The sequence below is a fragment of the Lutra lutra genome, chromosome 6, assembly GCF_902655055.1.
Source record: "Lutra lutra chromosome 6, mLutLut1.2, whole genome shotgun sequence".
Lineage (NCBI taxonomy): Eukaryota > Metazoa > Chordata > Mammalia > Carnivora > Mustelidae > Lutra > Lutra lutra.
Window position 1 is genome coordinate 45,414,428 of NC_062283.1, and position 15,776 is coordinate 45,430,203.

General features: G+C 33.8%; 1 protein-coding gene across 1 annotated transcript in view; it reads left to right on the forward strand.

Annotated features, from left to right (window-relative positions):
• EYS (eyes shut homolog) overlaps positions 1–15,776 on the forward strand; it is a 1,828,849-nt gene that overhangs the window by 1,205,703 nt on the left and 607,370 nt on the right. Inside the window, 1 exon segment of the mRNA XM_047734324.1 lies at positions 7,927–8,077. Within this exon segment, the coding sequence (XP_047590280.1) occupies positions 7,927–8,077 (151 nt within the window).

Below are 15,776 nucleotides of genomic sequence, written 5' to 3' on the forward strand. Positions count from 1 at the left end.
TTGTGAGATCGAGCCCCAAGTAGAGCTTCATGTGCTCAGGGTGGATTCTGCTTGAGATTCTTTCTCCCTCTACTCAACCCCCAATCAGACTCTCTCTTGAACATAAATAATAAAATCTTTTTTAAAAAATAAAATCTTTAAAAGTAATTTTTGTCAAGGTTCCAAAAGTATGAACCCCAAAAGAAAAATCAGTTAGCGTAATATTTAGCTTAGAACTAGCCAGAAAACAACTCAATTGCATGATATTGTCAGTACTAAATTCAGAGCTTTTAGCTACTCTTTGCTCAGCTGCCCATAATTGTTAGAAAATCTCACTGTGGCTCAATGAATGCCGGCAGTTACTTTGCCAACAGAAAGCCCCATGGGCAGAGGGATAATCCTATTCTAACATGGAGACAAGGGCCAGCCTGTGGTCACAGTGGAAGTGGCATCTAAGCACCTGGCAGTTTGTGGGTTTCCTGAGCATGACAAGGCTGTTTCCTTAGAATCACACTTGCTGAGAGAATAGTTGATGTATTTCTAGGAACACAATTAATGCTATAAACTAAAAATAAGGTCAGTAGGCCAATGCCTTGGTTTTAGTAAAAATCAAAGATGGACAAATTATAACTCTGCCAGTTGAAAGGTTATTTTTTTCACTGGAAAGACAAAGCAGTCATATAACAAGAGAAAACAATACATAATTGAATGCAAAAATTAATGAATGGCACACTGTTGGTGGTATTAGATGGTGAAAAGATCATTAAGACTGCAAATATTAGTAACATTTTAGGTAATAAGTGAAGCTTAAGTAAGCTCTTAATTATGAACAGCATTTAAATGGATAGAAGAGAAACCTTGGCAGGTGGAACAATGAGACTTATCTAAATATAGCAGAAAATTCCTGTTGTAGAGCTGTCAGAGATACAGATAATTAAATAAGAGCCTAAATTGGAGGGGTGGGTGCTTGAATTCCAAATGAGGACTTTTAGATTTAATTTTTTGGCAGGGATTTACTATCCAAAGCTTTAAATTGAGGAGTTTATCTTAATTTTTTCAAAGATGTGATGAGGAGTAGAGGCTGGGAGCAATTCCATGTCCCCTGCAGAAACTACCTGAATAAATATTATAGGAATCAAATCTGCCATCATTAATAGAAATATTCCCTATTTATTTCTCTTTTAAAAATCAATTTTTCAAGAGAATTAATAAATTTCTTATAAGCTAAGTGCATATAAAATATCCCTAGATGGGGCGCCTGGGTGGCTCAGTGGGTTAAGGCCTCTGCCTTTGACGCAGGTCATGATCCTGGGGTCCTGGGATCAAGCCCCACATCGCATTGGGCTCTCTGCTCGGCGGGGAGCCTGCTTCCCCCTCTCTCTTTCTGCCTGCCTCTCTGTCTACTTGTGATCTCTGTCAAAGAAATAAAATCTTTAAAAAAACAACAACAACAACAAAAATATCCCTAAATATCAGGGGTAATTTGATCTGATAAATAATTGTGTTTTGACATCAAATATATAAATTGATGTCTATTTTTCATTAGTATTTGTGAGAATAGACAGCTTAGGTGTTTAAATCCTCCCTGAAAATATAGGTATTTTGATTTTTATAGCAATTTCTTTACTTTTCTGGCTGATTAAATAAATTAATAATGTTTTCAATGTAAATATGATAAGCAGTTAACAAGGAGAATACACAAATGTTCAGGTTCTATGGTAAGGTTTAATCACTGCCAATTAAAAATGCTTTCTTAATTATAAGGTAGAAATCAATTTCTAAACCATGACTTTTATAATGCTCCAGAATAGTCAGAAAGTTAATGTCCAACATAATGAAATTCTACTATTTGCTGCATTTTTTATTGTTTATTTGTCAGATTGGCCTATTCTATGTATTTCCTTTAATCTTTGCTAAGACATGTGGAAGCTTAGAAATTGTTGCTGTATGATAGGCATGCAAATAATAAAACAGTAGGTCAGCCAAGTCTCTATTGTGTTCAGCATAGTTATTTGACCTTTCCTGGCATCTATCTTGAATACCAAAACATAATGAATAGAATTTATGGCACACTAAGCTTTTCTTTTAGGTTCAAATTAGTGGAGAGTAGTTAACGATTACTATTAATGTGAATACCAATGACAGATATGAGCAATCACTGCAAGTTTGGGAGAAGAACAATTAAAAGTAGTTCAAACACCAGGAGTCTTGAAAGAGTTCTATATATATTAATAATTATGCAAAAAAATTATTCTACTCATTTGACCTTTAAAGCACCCTGTGTGCTGATGTTAGAGAAAGCATTAAAAAGCCTTGATGGAAAAATTTTACACTGCATGGTGTGCTAGGCAAACTGTATCATCAGCAAATGCTAAACAATAATGTTGTAAGACTGTTTTCTTACGTTCAGTCAATTCCTGTTAGATTCAATCGGACACAATCAAAATAGCATTGCCTCCCCTCTAATGAGCCTAGGGAGAAAGATATGACTGCTGTTAAAAAGTGTATCTCTTGAATAAAATAACAATCCTGCTAGATGAAATATTAGAATTGCATTTTCGGCAAAGAAAACATGATGGTCTACATTGTTATAATGGAGGTGTACTTACTTTCATCTTTCTTTAGCTTAGCTGCCAGCTCTCCGGAATATGTGTATGAGAAAAGATAATATGCTATCCTTGTATTCATTTACAGTGGGTAATTTATTTCAGAAATGATAATAGCTTTGAAAACAAGAATAAGCCAGTACAGAATTTTAAGTATGAAAGAAAAATTCTCATATTTATCCAAAGGTGAAAGCCTACAGAATTAGTGCGTAGATAATAGTGTTCTTGATGGTGAAGCGGTTTACCCTCTGTGACAATGGATAGAAATTATACAACAATAATAAAAACCACAATAAATTTTAGAGAAAAGCCTAAAATGTGATATCATTATAAATAATTAATCTCCTACCATGATGTATGAATCTTTCCCTAATACTTCGAGTTCTTTTATTTATTCCTATCAGAGGTCATGGCAAGTCTTTAGCTTAGAGTTGATAATCAAAAGCCGATCACCTGATCTATTACTATTCATGCAGAATACCTTTCTAAGGAATTAAATTTCATGTGGCTAACACTAATTAAGAGAGACATGTCTTGAGCTTTTTAACAAAAACTATTATCAGGTCCAAATCCAATTAAAGAATCAAATTCTGTACTCAGTTAACATTAATACCGCTTCACTGATGTGATTATAAGATAATATAAAAGATCTTCCTATATATCAGGTCAAATAATCATCTCTCTACTCCCAGCACTATAGGTACCAAAATCTGTATTAGTCAGGACATTACCAGAAACAGATCCAGCAGAAGATACATATTAAGAGGTTTATTTTAAGAAATTGGCTTATGTGATTGTGGGATCTGACTGGATAAGTAAAAGTCTGAGGGGCAGGCCTGCAGACTGGAAACCACTGGGTGGGAGCTAATGCTGCAAACCAGAGGTAGAATTTCTTCTTCAAGAAAACTTCAGTTTTGAGGCGCCTGGGTTGCTCAGTGGTTAAAGCCTCTGCCTTCGGCTCAGGTCATGATCTCAGGATCCTGGGATCGAGTCCCGCATCGGGCTCTCTGCTCAACAGGGAGCCTGCCTCCTCCTCCTGTCTCTCTCTGCCTGCTTCTCTGCCTACTTGTGATCTGTCAAATAAATTTAAAAAAATCTTTAAAAAAAAAAAGAAAACTTCAGTTTTGCTCTTTAAAGCCTTCCAATGATTGGATGAGGTCTACTCATATTGTGGAGGACAATTAACTTTGCTTAAAGTCAGCTGCTTGTAGATGTTAACATGAAATAGTCATATAGTGTAGTTTTATAGAAAAGGATGAAAAACTGAAAAAGTTTCCCAAATACCCATTGGACATTTTAGAAATAAAGTACAAACATACAAACAATTACTATACATTCATTAAAATTAATACTGTGGAATAATATTAATACACATAAATGTTTTTATTATATTATTAAATTAACAAAGGCAAACTCTGAGTTTATGTGTTACGTTCTCAAGTTTGAGGAACATTTTATCATAATATGAAAGTTTTAAATTGCAATACAATAGTGATAGTTCCTTCTGGAAAATGCAAGTCATTGTGCTTTTCCTTTTTTATACTTTCAACATTTTATGAAATATTTTCTAATAAATATAATTAGAATAAAGTATATGCTATCATCAAAGGAAAAAAATGCTGTCATTCATTAAGCATGTATTTTATTTCTGACAGTATCTTGTAAAACTGCTCATTATTTAGCATATACTGTAGTGTTTGCCACACACAAGGCCCTGCTGAAGGTTTGAGGATATAGGAGTAACATAACAAAGGCCTCTTTTTCCTCATGCTGTTGACATTGTGGTGAATGAACTATAATCTCAGTAGAGAATAACATGTTCAAAATGCCCAAAGTAGAGACGCTTAAAAATCTGGTATTGAACTGAGCTCTCATTCTCAACCATAGACAGACAAAGCCTTTAAAACTCTAGTTTAGGGGCGCCTGGGTGGCTCAGTGGGTTAAGCCGCTGCCTTCGGCTCAGGTCATGATCCCAGGTCCTGGGTTCGAGCCCCGCATCGGGCTTTCTGCTCAGCAGGGAGCCTGCTTCCTCCTCTCTCTCTGCCTGCCTCTCTGCTTACTTGTGATTTCTCTCTGTCAAATAAATACATAAAATCTTTAAAAAAAAAAAAAAAAAAAAACTCTAGTTTATTCATTTCTCTTCCAGCTTTCACCATTTCTCAAAATCCACATTTGTAATGTCTATTATTCTTCCCTCTTCCTACCATAATGATCTTAATCACACAGCGGTCAATTTCTGAGTATTTCTACTCTGCATTTGTGTGTAGTCTGTGCTACACAACTTAGAACCATGATGTATTAATATATACTGTATGTCACATTTCTCCTTTTTAGTCTCTAGTCAGATCCCTAAGAAGAAATACCACAGCTGAATATGGACTAAGTGCAAATATTTAAATGAAGAAAAAAAAATTCTCATTAGAATAAAATATTAGAAAATATTATAATTTGTAATATAAATATATAATACATATGCATATGTATTTTAGATACAAAATTTAATGGAGTAAATTTCAAACATCTAAGTGGCTTTATTCAGTGATTCATGAATTACACAGTAGTCAGTCTAGCAGATAGAAAGGAGCTCTGAAGAGCTATGCAAGGCAAAGGATTTTACAGTCAGAAGGGAACAGAGACAAGGAAATCATACCAGGCCAAAAAAAAAAAAAAAAAAAAAAAGCTTTATTTATTTTTCTTAAAGGGGATGGAGAGGGTTATCAAGCAGATTACCTAACTAATGTTAATCAGGGAATTCCAAATTGGTTGGTTTAAGTTTCCATTTCTGAGAGCTCTCAAACGGTAATTAAGTCTTGGTTTGGTGACATGGGGGCTTAGCATAAATGAATCCATTCTGGATCTGTTGTCTTCAAAAATTAGATGTCGGTTAAATTATGAGTTTATGTTGCTTATGTAGTCAGGGAAAAAAATAGAAAGAGAGCATATATATATATATATATATGTATACGTACACACATATATATATAATTTTAAGTTATCTTTTCAGTTATTATAACCAAAGGCCAAATAAATATGTTTGATAATTTAATGGGTTTCATTTGCTTAATGAAATATGGGAAAGGAGTTCATTAACAGAGTATCAGTGAATAATTATTATTGCTATTTTAGTATCACAAAGAGTACAAATTGTTTTTCCAAACATTAAAATTTGAAGATTGATTGGAGTAAAAGTAGTTGTGCTTTTTATTTTTATCATTTAATGAAAACTTCCTAGAAGCTGTATCCTCCCTAAGATATTTTTAACAGCTTAATTGTAAGAAGTAATTAACCCAGAAAGCTTCTAGTTTGTTTCTAAATACAGAATCCAAGAATATCAACTGGGTTCTAAAAATGTTCAACACATTTTTCTCCCAACTTCTTAATATACAGAGAAACATTATCATTTCAAAAACTTTTCAAAACTTTCTTTATGAAAGCATTAATATTGTCTTCAAGGCTATACCTGGTCTTAGTTTTATTAACTTTGTATCATGGTATAGATAGAAGGAGGATGTAAAAAAAAATCTCCAGATATTTTTTTAAGAAAAAAAATGCATTTGCATCATAAACATGATTTATTTCATTGTTCCTCTTCCTTATGCAGTACACAGGTGCCTTAATGTGTGTATAGTTTGTGTGTGTGTGTGTGTGTATTCACATATGTAGAATAGACTTTCTGGGGTCATGAAAACATTACTAAAATTGACCATATGCTTGGCTATGCGTAAGTGAATAAATTTCAAGAATTAGAAGCAAACAGAGAATATTCTTTGAATAAGCTTAATTGAGCTTTTATAATATTTTATAATACAAAAATAACCAGAAAATCCCTGCACAATTCTGAGTAATTCTTAGACTAAAGAAAAAAATCACAAAAAAATTAGAAAATATTTTGAATAGATGATGAGAAGGAACTTTTTGTACATAAGTAAATTTAGTCTTAGAAAGAAGTTTACAGTCTTGAGAACATGCATTAAACACACTAGAAGCAGGAGAGTAAATTAAGCCCAAAGAAAGTGAAAAGAAGAAAATCATAAAAATAAGAGCAGAAGTTAACGGAGTAGGAAACAAACAGAATGGCAAATATCAACAATGCCAAAATTACATGTTTTTTGAAATTTGCTACTCCCTACCAAGACTAATCTGCAAAACAAATAAAATGAGAAAAGGTACAAATGGCCAATATCACAAGAAAGAGAGATCATTAGAGTCCCAACACCAATTATATTTTATTGGCAATAATATTTGGCATGATTTTATTTTAAGCAAATATTTTTGATAAATAAAAGTATTTTATGCCAATAATTTTGAAAATGAAGATTAAGTGAAAATGTTTCAAGAAGAAAACAAAATTTAATAAAATGGACATGATAATACATAGGTAACTGCATTGATGAAGTACATTGCATCCATATTTAATACCTTCCTCAAAGAAAACTCCAAGTCCAGGTGACTATATTAGTGAATTCTACAACATATTGAGAGGTAGATATAATATTACATAAACTTTCTGAAATAATATAAGGACAGCATAATCTTGACACCAAAATTTTATAAGAGCAATACAAGCCAGGAAGTTTGAGGGCACTCTGTTTAACATATATATTCTTTAAAATATAGAAAAGTGAAACCTGTGTCATATAAAATCAACATATTTTATGACCAAGTAGACTTATTTCAGGAATGCATTCAAACATTCAAAAAATAGTGAACATACATAATTCATCACAGCAAAGAGAAAAAAGGAAAAATGGTTATTTGATAATCTCATTCAAAAAGCTAACAAAGTAAGAGGATTTATACTATAAATATCTGGATTCAATAAAAAGTATCAGTATTTCAGGCAGTGTGATATTGGTGCAGGGGTAGAAATAATGGACCAATAAAACCTAGAAACATACACACACATACACACACACACACACACTCCTATAGGCAAAGTATATTGTATGCAGGATAACCATATTTAAACCTGATTCCTTACAATATTTTTCACTCACAGAAAATTTAACACTGTTAAAAAACTGAAGTAGGATTTTACACTCTAATGTCATTTTAGTCACAATGAGAATGATCTGTTTATTATCAGGATTTATTTGTTTCATTAAGTGATTGCCATGATTTGTTTTGCCTGTCAAAATTTAACTTTGTATTTATGTACTTAAAACATTAAGTGTTTCTAATTTAGAACAGATTAATCTACTTCTGGCTTTATTGTTTTTATGGTGAGATAATCTATTTACTTAAATCTTTCTTCTTTTGTTAATAGCTTAATTAATTGGTCAGACAAATGTTTATACAATACATGCTAAAACTATAATTTTTTTTTCCTAAATGGTTGCAGGCAAGAATTTGATCCATGTAGAGCTGAATTGACTATTCTAGGGAGGACTATAAAGGCAAGTGAATCTGTCAATCACGTATCTGGAAAACCCTTGCCAGAATCAGGATCTCTCTTTATTGGTGGATTTCCGTATCTTCATGGTGCAAATCAGGTATTTCTGTTGATATTTTAAAATACACTGTGGGGTGCCTGAGTGGCTTATTTGGTTAAGCGTCTCATTCTTGATCTCAGATCAGATCATGACCTCAGGGTTTTGAGTTCAAGTTCTGCATTGGGCTCCACACTGGATGTGGAGTTTACTTAAAAATATATTGATATATATAGATATAGATATGTAATATACAAAATGTCATTTTATGAAAAACAAAAATTGGAAAACTTTAGGAAAGCTCCCCAGTTAAGTGGAGCTATCAAAGAAGTAGCTTCAAAAGAAACTACCAAGACTGAAACAGGAAGAAATAGACAATCTGACTAGACCAATACCCAGTAATGAGATTGAAAGGGTAATCAAAAACCTCCCAAAAAACAAGAGTCCAAGGCCAGATGGCTTCCCAGGGGAATTCTACCAAACATTTAAAGAAAAAAACATGCCTACACTACTGAAGCTGTTCCACAAAAAATAGAAATGGAAGGAAAACTTCCAAACTCGTTCTGTGAGGCCAGCATTATAGTGATCCGCAAACCAGACAAGGACCCCATCAAGAAAGAGAATTACAGACCAATATTCCTGATGGACATGGATGCCAAAATATTCAACAAGATGCTAGCTGATAGTATCCAACAATACATTAAAAAGATTTTTCACCATGATCAGGTGGGGTTTATTCCTGGGATGCAAGGGTGGTTCAGTATTCACACATCAATCAATGTGATCACATTAACAAAAGAAAAGGGACAAGAACCATATGATCCTCTCAACTGATGCAGAAAAAGCATTTGACAGAGTACATCATCCTTTCCTGATTAAAGCTCTTCAAAATATAGGGAACATCTCAATATCATAAAAGCCATCTATGAAAATCCCAGAATGAATATCATCCTCAATGGGAAAAAACTGAGAGCTTTTCCCTTAAGGTCAAGATCATGACAGGGATGCCCAGTCTCACCATTGTTGTTCAACATAGTACTAGAAGTCCTAACCTTAGTAATTAGACAACGGAAAGAAATAAAAGGCATTCAAATTGGCAAAGAAAAAGTCAAATTCTCTCTTTGAAGATGACATGATACTTCATGTGGAAAACACGAAAGACTCCACCCCCAAATTACTAGGACTCACACAGCAATTCAGCGACGTGGCAGGATACAAAATCAATATGCAGAAATCAGTTGGATTTCTTACACTAAACAATGTGACTGAAGAAAGAGAAATTAAGGGATCAATTCTGTTTACAATAGCACCAAAACCCATAACATACCTAGAAGTAAACCTTACTAAAGAGGTAAAGGATTTATACTCTAGAAACCACAAACACTTAATGAAAGAAATTAAAGACACTAAGAGATGGAAAAACATCCATGCCCATGGATTGGAAGAATAAACAGTGAAAATGTCTGTGCTGCTCAGAGCAATCTACACTTTCAGTGCAATCCCTTTCAAAATACCATCACATTTTTCACAGAGCTATAACAAACCTAAAATTTTATGAAACCAGAAAAGACCTTGAATCACCAGGGGATTATTGAAAAAGAAAACCAAAGCTGGGGGCATCACAATGTCTAACTTCAAGCTATATTACAAAGTTGCTATCATCAAGACAGCATGGTATTGGCACAAAAACAGACATGTAGTGGAACAGAATAGAGACCCCAGAAATGGGCCAACTCTCTGGTCAACTAATCTTCGACAAATCAGAAAAGAATATCCAATGGAAAAAGGACAGTCTCTTCAATAAATGGTGCTGGGAAAATTGGGCAGACATATGCAGAAGAATGAAACTGGACCACACTCATACCATACACAAAGATAAATTCAAAGTGGATGAAGGACCTAAATGTGAGACAGGAATCCATCAAAATCCTAGAGGAGAAATAGGCAGTAACCTTGTTGACACTGACCACAGCAACCTCTTTTAAGACACGTCTCTAAAAGCAAGGGAAACAAAAGCAAAAATAAATATTTGGGACTTCATCAAGATAAAAAGCTTTTGCACAGGAAAGGAAACAGTCAACAAACCTAAGAAGCAATCAACAGAATGAGAGAAGTTATTTGCAAATGACATTACAAATAAAGGGCTGGTATACAAGATCTATAAAGAATTTCTCAGGGTACCTGGATGGCTCAGTTGGTTAACTGGCTGCCTTTGGTTCAGGTCATGATCCCAGCGTCCTGGAATTGAGCCCTGCATCGGGCTCCTTGCTCATTGGGAAGTCTACTTCTCCCTCTCCCTCTGCCTACTGCTCTCCTGCTTGTACTCTCTCTGTGTCTCTCTGTCAAATCAATCAATCAATTAATCAGTCTCTAAAAAAAAAAAAAAAAAGAACTTCTCAGACTCAACACCCAAAAAACAAATAACCCAGTCAATAAATGGGCAGAAAACATGAACAGATACTTCTCCAAAGAAGACATACAAATGCCTAACAGACACATATAAAAATGTTCAGCATCACTAGCCATCAGGGAAATACAAATCAAAACTACAATGAGATCCTACCTTACACCAGTTAGAATGGCCAAAATTAACAAGACAGGAAACAACAAGTGTTGGTGAGGATGTGGAGAAAGGGGAACCCTCTTACACTGTTGGTGGGAATGCAAGCTGGTACAGCCACTCTTGAAAACAGTATGGAGGTTACTTAAGATGCTAAAAATAGAGCTACCCTATGACCCAGCAATTGCACTACGAGGTATTTACCCCAAAGATATAGGTCAAGTGAAAAGAAGGACCACACTCACCCCAGTGTTCATAGTAGCAATGTCTACTATAGCCAAACTGTGGAATGGATGGATCCATCAGATGAATGGATAAAGAAGATGTGGTTCATATATACAATGGAATATTACTCAACCATCAGAAAGGATGAATACCTACCATTTGCATCGACACAGGTGGAACTGGAGGGGATTATGCTAAGTGAAATAAGTCAAGCAGAGAAAGACAGTTATCATATGGTTTCACTGATATGTGGATATAAGAAATAACATGGAGGATCACAGGAGAAGAGAGGGAAAACTGAATGGAAGAAATCAGGGAGGGAGACAAACCATGAGAGATTCTGGACTCCGGGAACCAAACTAAGGGTTACAGAAGGGAGGGGGATCGGGGGATGGGGTAGCCAGGGGATGGGTATTAAGGAGAGCACATAGGGTCATAAGCACTGGGTGTTATACACATCTAATGAATCATTGAACACTTCATCAAAAGCTAATGATGTACTATATACTGGCTAATTGAACATAACAATAAAAAAAATAAAATATCATGCAAAAGTAAAAAGAAATTTTAAGCAATTCTACCGACATATGTGACTTCAAAAAGTTTATTGTTCTCATTACACAGAATTGCTCTGGTATCAGGCTGTTTTTCCATCTAATAGCTGTATATTTATGGGCTTTTGTTCACTCCTATGCTAGTGATTTCACTGAATTTATGAGTGGGTTGGGTTAAAAACATACCACAAGTCTGATTTGAGAAATGGAAATGGAAGACCATTCCCAGTCTCCACTTCATATGGGGTTACTAAAATGTAAAAACATTCTCTACAGAGTTTTGTGCATATGCCAATGCAGTCTCTAAATTTCCATTTAGATAATTAGCTTATTGTCTTCATTATGAACCTATATTTTTAGGTAAGAGCTTGCATGCTGATTTAAATGCTATTGATTATTGACTCCATTTTATGTTATTACAGAGAATTATTTTAAAAATTTAAGGTTGCTTGTTAATTGTATCAATAGCTTATTACATTTATGAATCTTTTACTGTATTTATCATTGTACTTTACATATTTGAACATACTTTTTTTATTATTAGAAATCTGAAATGCTCTTATTTTAAAGCCCCACAAGTATTATAAATTGGGTATAAATTTCACAATATTATAAATGTTATGACTCTATTTTATATAGGCTAAAAATTTTCAAAGCAGATATACATAAAGAACAAAAGTCACTTGCATAGTTGATGTGACATAAATGCTTTTAATGAAATGAAGGGAATTTTGTCTCTAAGCATGCAGACATTATGTTAAATTAAGCTTTACTCCATTAAACTTTTGTGACTTTTTCTATGGTAATGTACTTCACTGACTTTTTCCTAGATAAGCCTATAAGCTCTATAAGAGTAGCAATGTCTGTTTTGTTTACCTTTTTATATCTCAAGGCAAGGACAGTTTCTATCACATAGTAGGTGCTTGATAAACATCTGGCAAATGTATGATCAATTAAAGAGTGGATGATAGGATTCCAAAAACTTACATAAATTAAATTTTAGTCATTTATATTTAAATTGGTTTCTGACTTCACAGCTTTATATATATTTACTAAGGAAAGGATGAGTTTTCATATAGAATTTAATTTTTGTGGGCATGCATTAATTAAATGCAGGTTCTCAAAACTCAAGGAGCTAGTATTCTGTTGAGAAGATACAGAAATGTCTCTATAAAGTTGGGTATTTAGTCTAATAGAAATATGAAAATATGCAATACATAAAATACAGAAAATACAGAAAAATAGAAAAGGAAGCCTCTTAATCTCTCTGGGGGAATAAGAGTTGGTAGTGAGGCATAGATGTGAGGGATGATCAAGTGTCTACAAGGTAAATAATATGGAGACTATCATTCTGGGCCCCATGAAACATCACACACACATGCTTAGGTAGTGGAAAGACCTAGGAGAGGGGGAGATTAGATAGAAATAACTCATTATTTCGGAGGCATGGAGTTTGGTGTGAACTGAGCAGGAGGAAAACTTGATGTTGAAAAAGTTGAGCAGGAGCCTGAACATAAATGGATCCTGTATATAATGTGAAATAATATATATTTTAATATTGGTACATATGGAAGCCATGTAAGAAATTTGAACAAGGACTGATCTGATGTAGTTTTCTCTCTGATAGCAACTGAAGTTATAGGATTAGAGGGGTTTAGACTGCCAGTCAAGAATTGGTAATGTTAGGACTAATATTAATGAATATTAAATGTACATATAAATATTAGTATTAATAAGAAAATTAAATAAGAAATCATGTTGTGACAATAAGGGTGACAATGACTATAAAATCTATTGAACTTATAAATAATTATAGGAAGAAATAGAAAAATTAGAATTTCAATGACCAGTTTGGCTTACGTAAGTAGAAAATGTATGTATCTTACTTCAGATGGGGATAAGATTATTTATGAAGATGGCAAGTTCATTTTGTATTTACATTAATTATGGGCAGAGACAATTTTCAAATATTTGCCAGCTGGTTTGCCATGACCACTAATTTATCAATCCACTGCATCAAATATCTTCCTGCTGCATATCATTCTATTCAGTGGGACATTGTGATATAAAGTAAGTTATTTGAAATATGAGCCTTGAGTTCTTAAGTGATCCTGATGATATGGCTATGGAGTCTTTATAAGGGTGTAGCGGGGGCCACAATCACTGGTTGCATTGATTTTGTGGGATGAAATGAGAGTTAATGATTGGGGATCAGCAGTCAAGGAGTGGGCTAACAAAGAGGGGCCCCCAAAAGTGGTTAAAGAGTAGAAAAATTGGTATTAAGGGGAAAAAATACTGTCACAAAAACAAAGAGAATTTCTAAAGGGAGTATACAATTGACATCAAAACTACAAAATGTCAACCAGCAGTTTCTGGAGAACATTAAGAATAGAAAAAAAAATTGTAACTTTTTCAGGAGAAACAAATGGAATGGAAAAAGCAACAGATATTTGATTACTTTTTCTAGAAGCTTGTTAATAAAAAGAGAAAGGTGTTATCTAGGGGAGGACAGAGTGTCAGAGTAGAGTTGCAAAGATAGATCATAGTAAACTATATTCTGAAGACACTTTTTTTCCCAAAACCTTTTTAGAAAGGATTGGCATTAATTAAGGGATTATCTGAGTAAAAACATGGTGCTCATTTTGGTATGTAGAAGAACTGGACATTTGTCACAATCAGATTTAGAGAAATTTCAGTGTGTAGACCAGTGAAGTTACCTGGAAATTAAAAGGACTGTCTACTAAGCAGGTTTCCCCTCCTTGTTAAATATGCTATATTTGAAACATTTTAAGTCAGTCGGAAAGATTTTATGATTTTATTCTTTTCTTATACTGTTACTACCTCACAGTATCTGTGTATGTGTATGACAGTCACTATATTGCTATGTACTGATTGATAAAAGCACAATATAAAATATATCTATAATACTTAAAAGAAAATCATGTGATGGTTCAGAAAACAACGAAAAAACAACTTTGTCAACCTGTGTCTGTGCAGTACAGCCCCTTTGAATTATCTAAGTATCATGCAGGCTCTAACTATCTAATTATTGTGTTCTGAATAAGAGCTGCTGTTTAAACACAGTGGGTTGTCAGTACTCAGAAAATTAAAAACAACAGGTTTGTAGTATTAAACACTAAGAAAGAGAATTGTAGTTGAGTCCTCAAGCCAATAAGTGCTAAGTTACACTTAACTCTCTTGCCTCCAAGTTTCCAATAATGTCTTTTTGTACTAGCCAGAACCCTTCCATGTAATAAGAGCTCCTAATCCAATGTGTATATGCTGACAGGTTGTTTAATGCTTCCTTTAACAAAAACACACAGAGCTCGGTAGGGAGGAGAGAATGAAACAGTTATGCACTTTAAATTTTTTGCCTGAAGTGTGAACAATTCTGTGTCCCCTGAGGACTGTAAATGATAACTTCCAGAGTCCAAGAGTAAATGCCTCCTCTCTGGTGGTAGCAAAACACTTTCCTTGGTAGTGCTTTAATTGTTTTATACTTTCTAGTGCATGTCCTCCTGCTTTGGGGTCAAGATGCTTAAGGACACCAAGCCTTAATTCTTTAGCGAATGCAGACCAAGTTAGAATGGTACCAACTATTGTCTTTGCGAAGTAAGATGATTATCCAGATATATATTATTGTTAATCCATTAGTAGACTTTTTTTCTTTCTACAAAAGTTAATAATATAAAATGTGTTCCATGAAGATGTTAATTCTTCTTTTTCACATTCAAGTCAATCAGTAATATTAAAAGCAGAATTTATGATAGTATATACTCTTATATAAGATAGGAATTTTTGAGGAATCAGTGACTAACTTAATTCATTTGGGCCACCATGACAAAAATACCAAACAATAGGTGACTTAAACAACAAACACTTATTTCTCATACTTTGGAAGTGTGGGAAGTCCAAGATCATAGTGCTGACAGATTGCAGTCCAATGAGGGCCCCTTTTCTTTTTCATAGACAGCTGTCTTCTCCTATGTCCTCACATTGGCAGAAGGAATAAGAGAGTTCTCTGGAATTTCTTATAAGGGCACTAATCCCGTTCATGAGGGATCTACCCTTATGACCTAATCACCTCCCAAAGCTCCACCTCCTAATACCAGCATATTGGGAATTAGGATTTTAATATGAATTTTAGGGGGACACAAACTTTCAGTTCATACCAGTGATTTATTCAAGAATCTAAATATTCATTTTAACTTTTAGTTTAATTTTTAATTTTAACACAATAGAGGAATTAAATAATTATTAAAATTTTAAATGAATTCCTTGAGAAAATAAGAACACTTTGGTAAAACAAGTAAGTATTATCTACTTTATATATGCTTAAAACATTGATTTATATATTCAAAAATTAATCTGCTACAAATCCATTCACATATACAAAAATGCCTGTCAGTCATCAGGCTTTTAA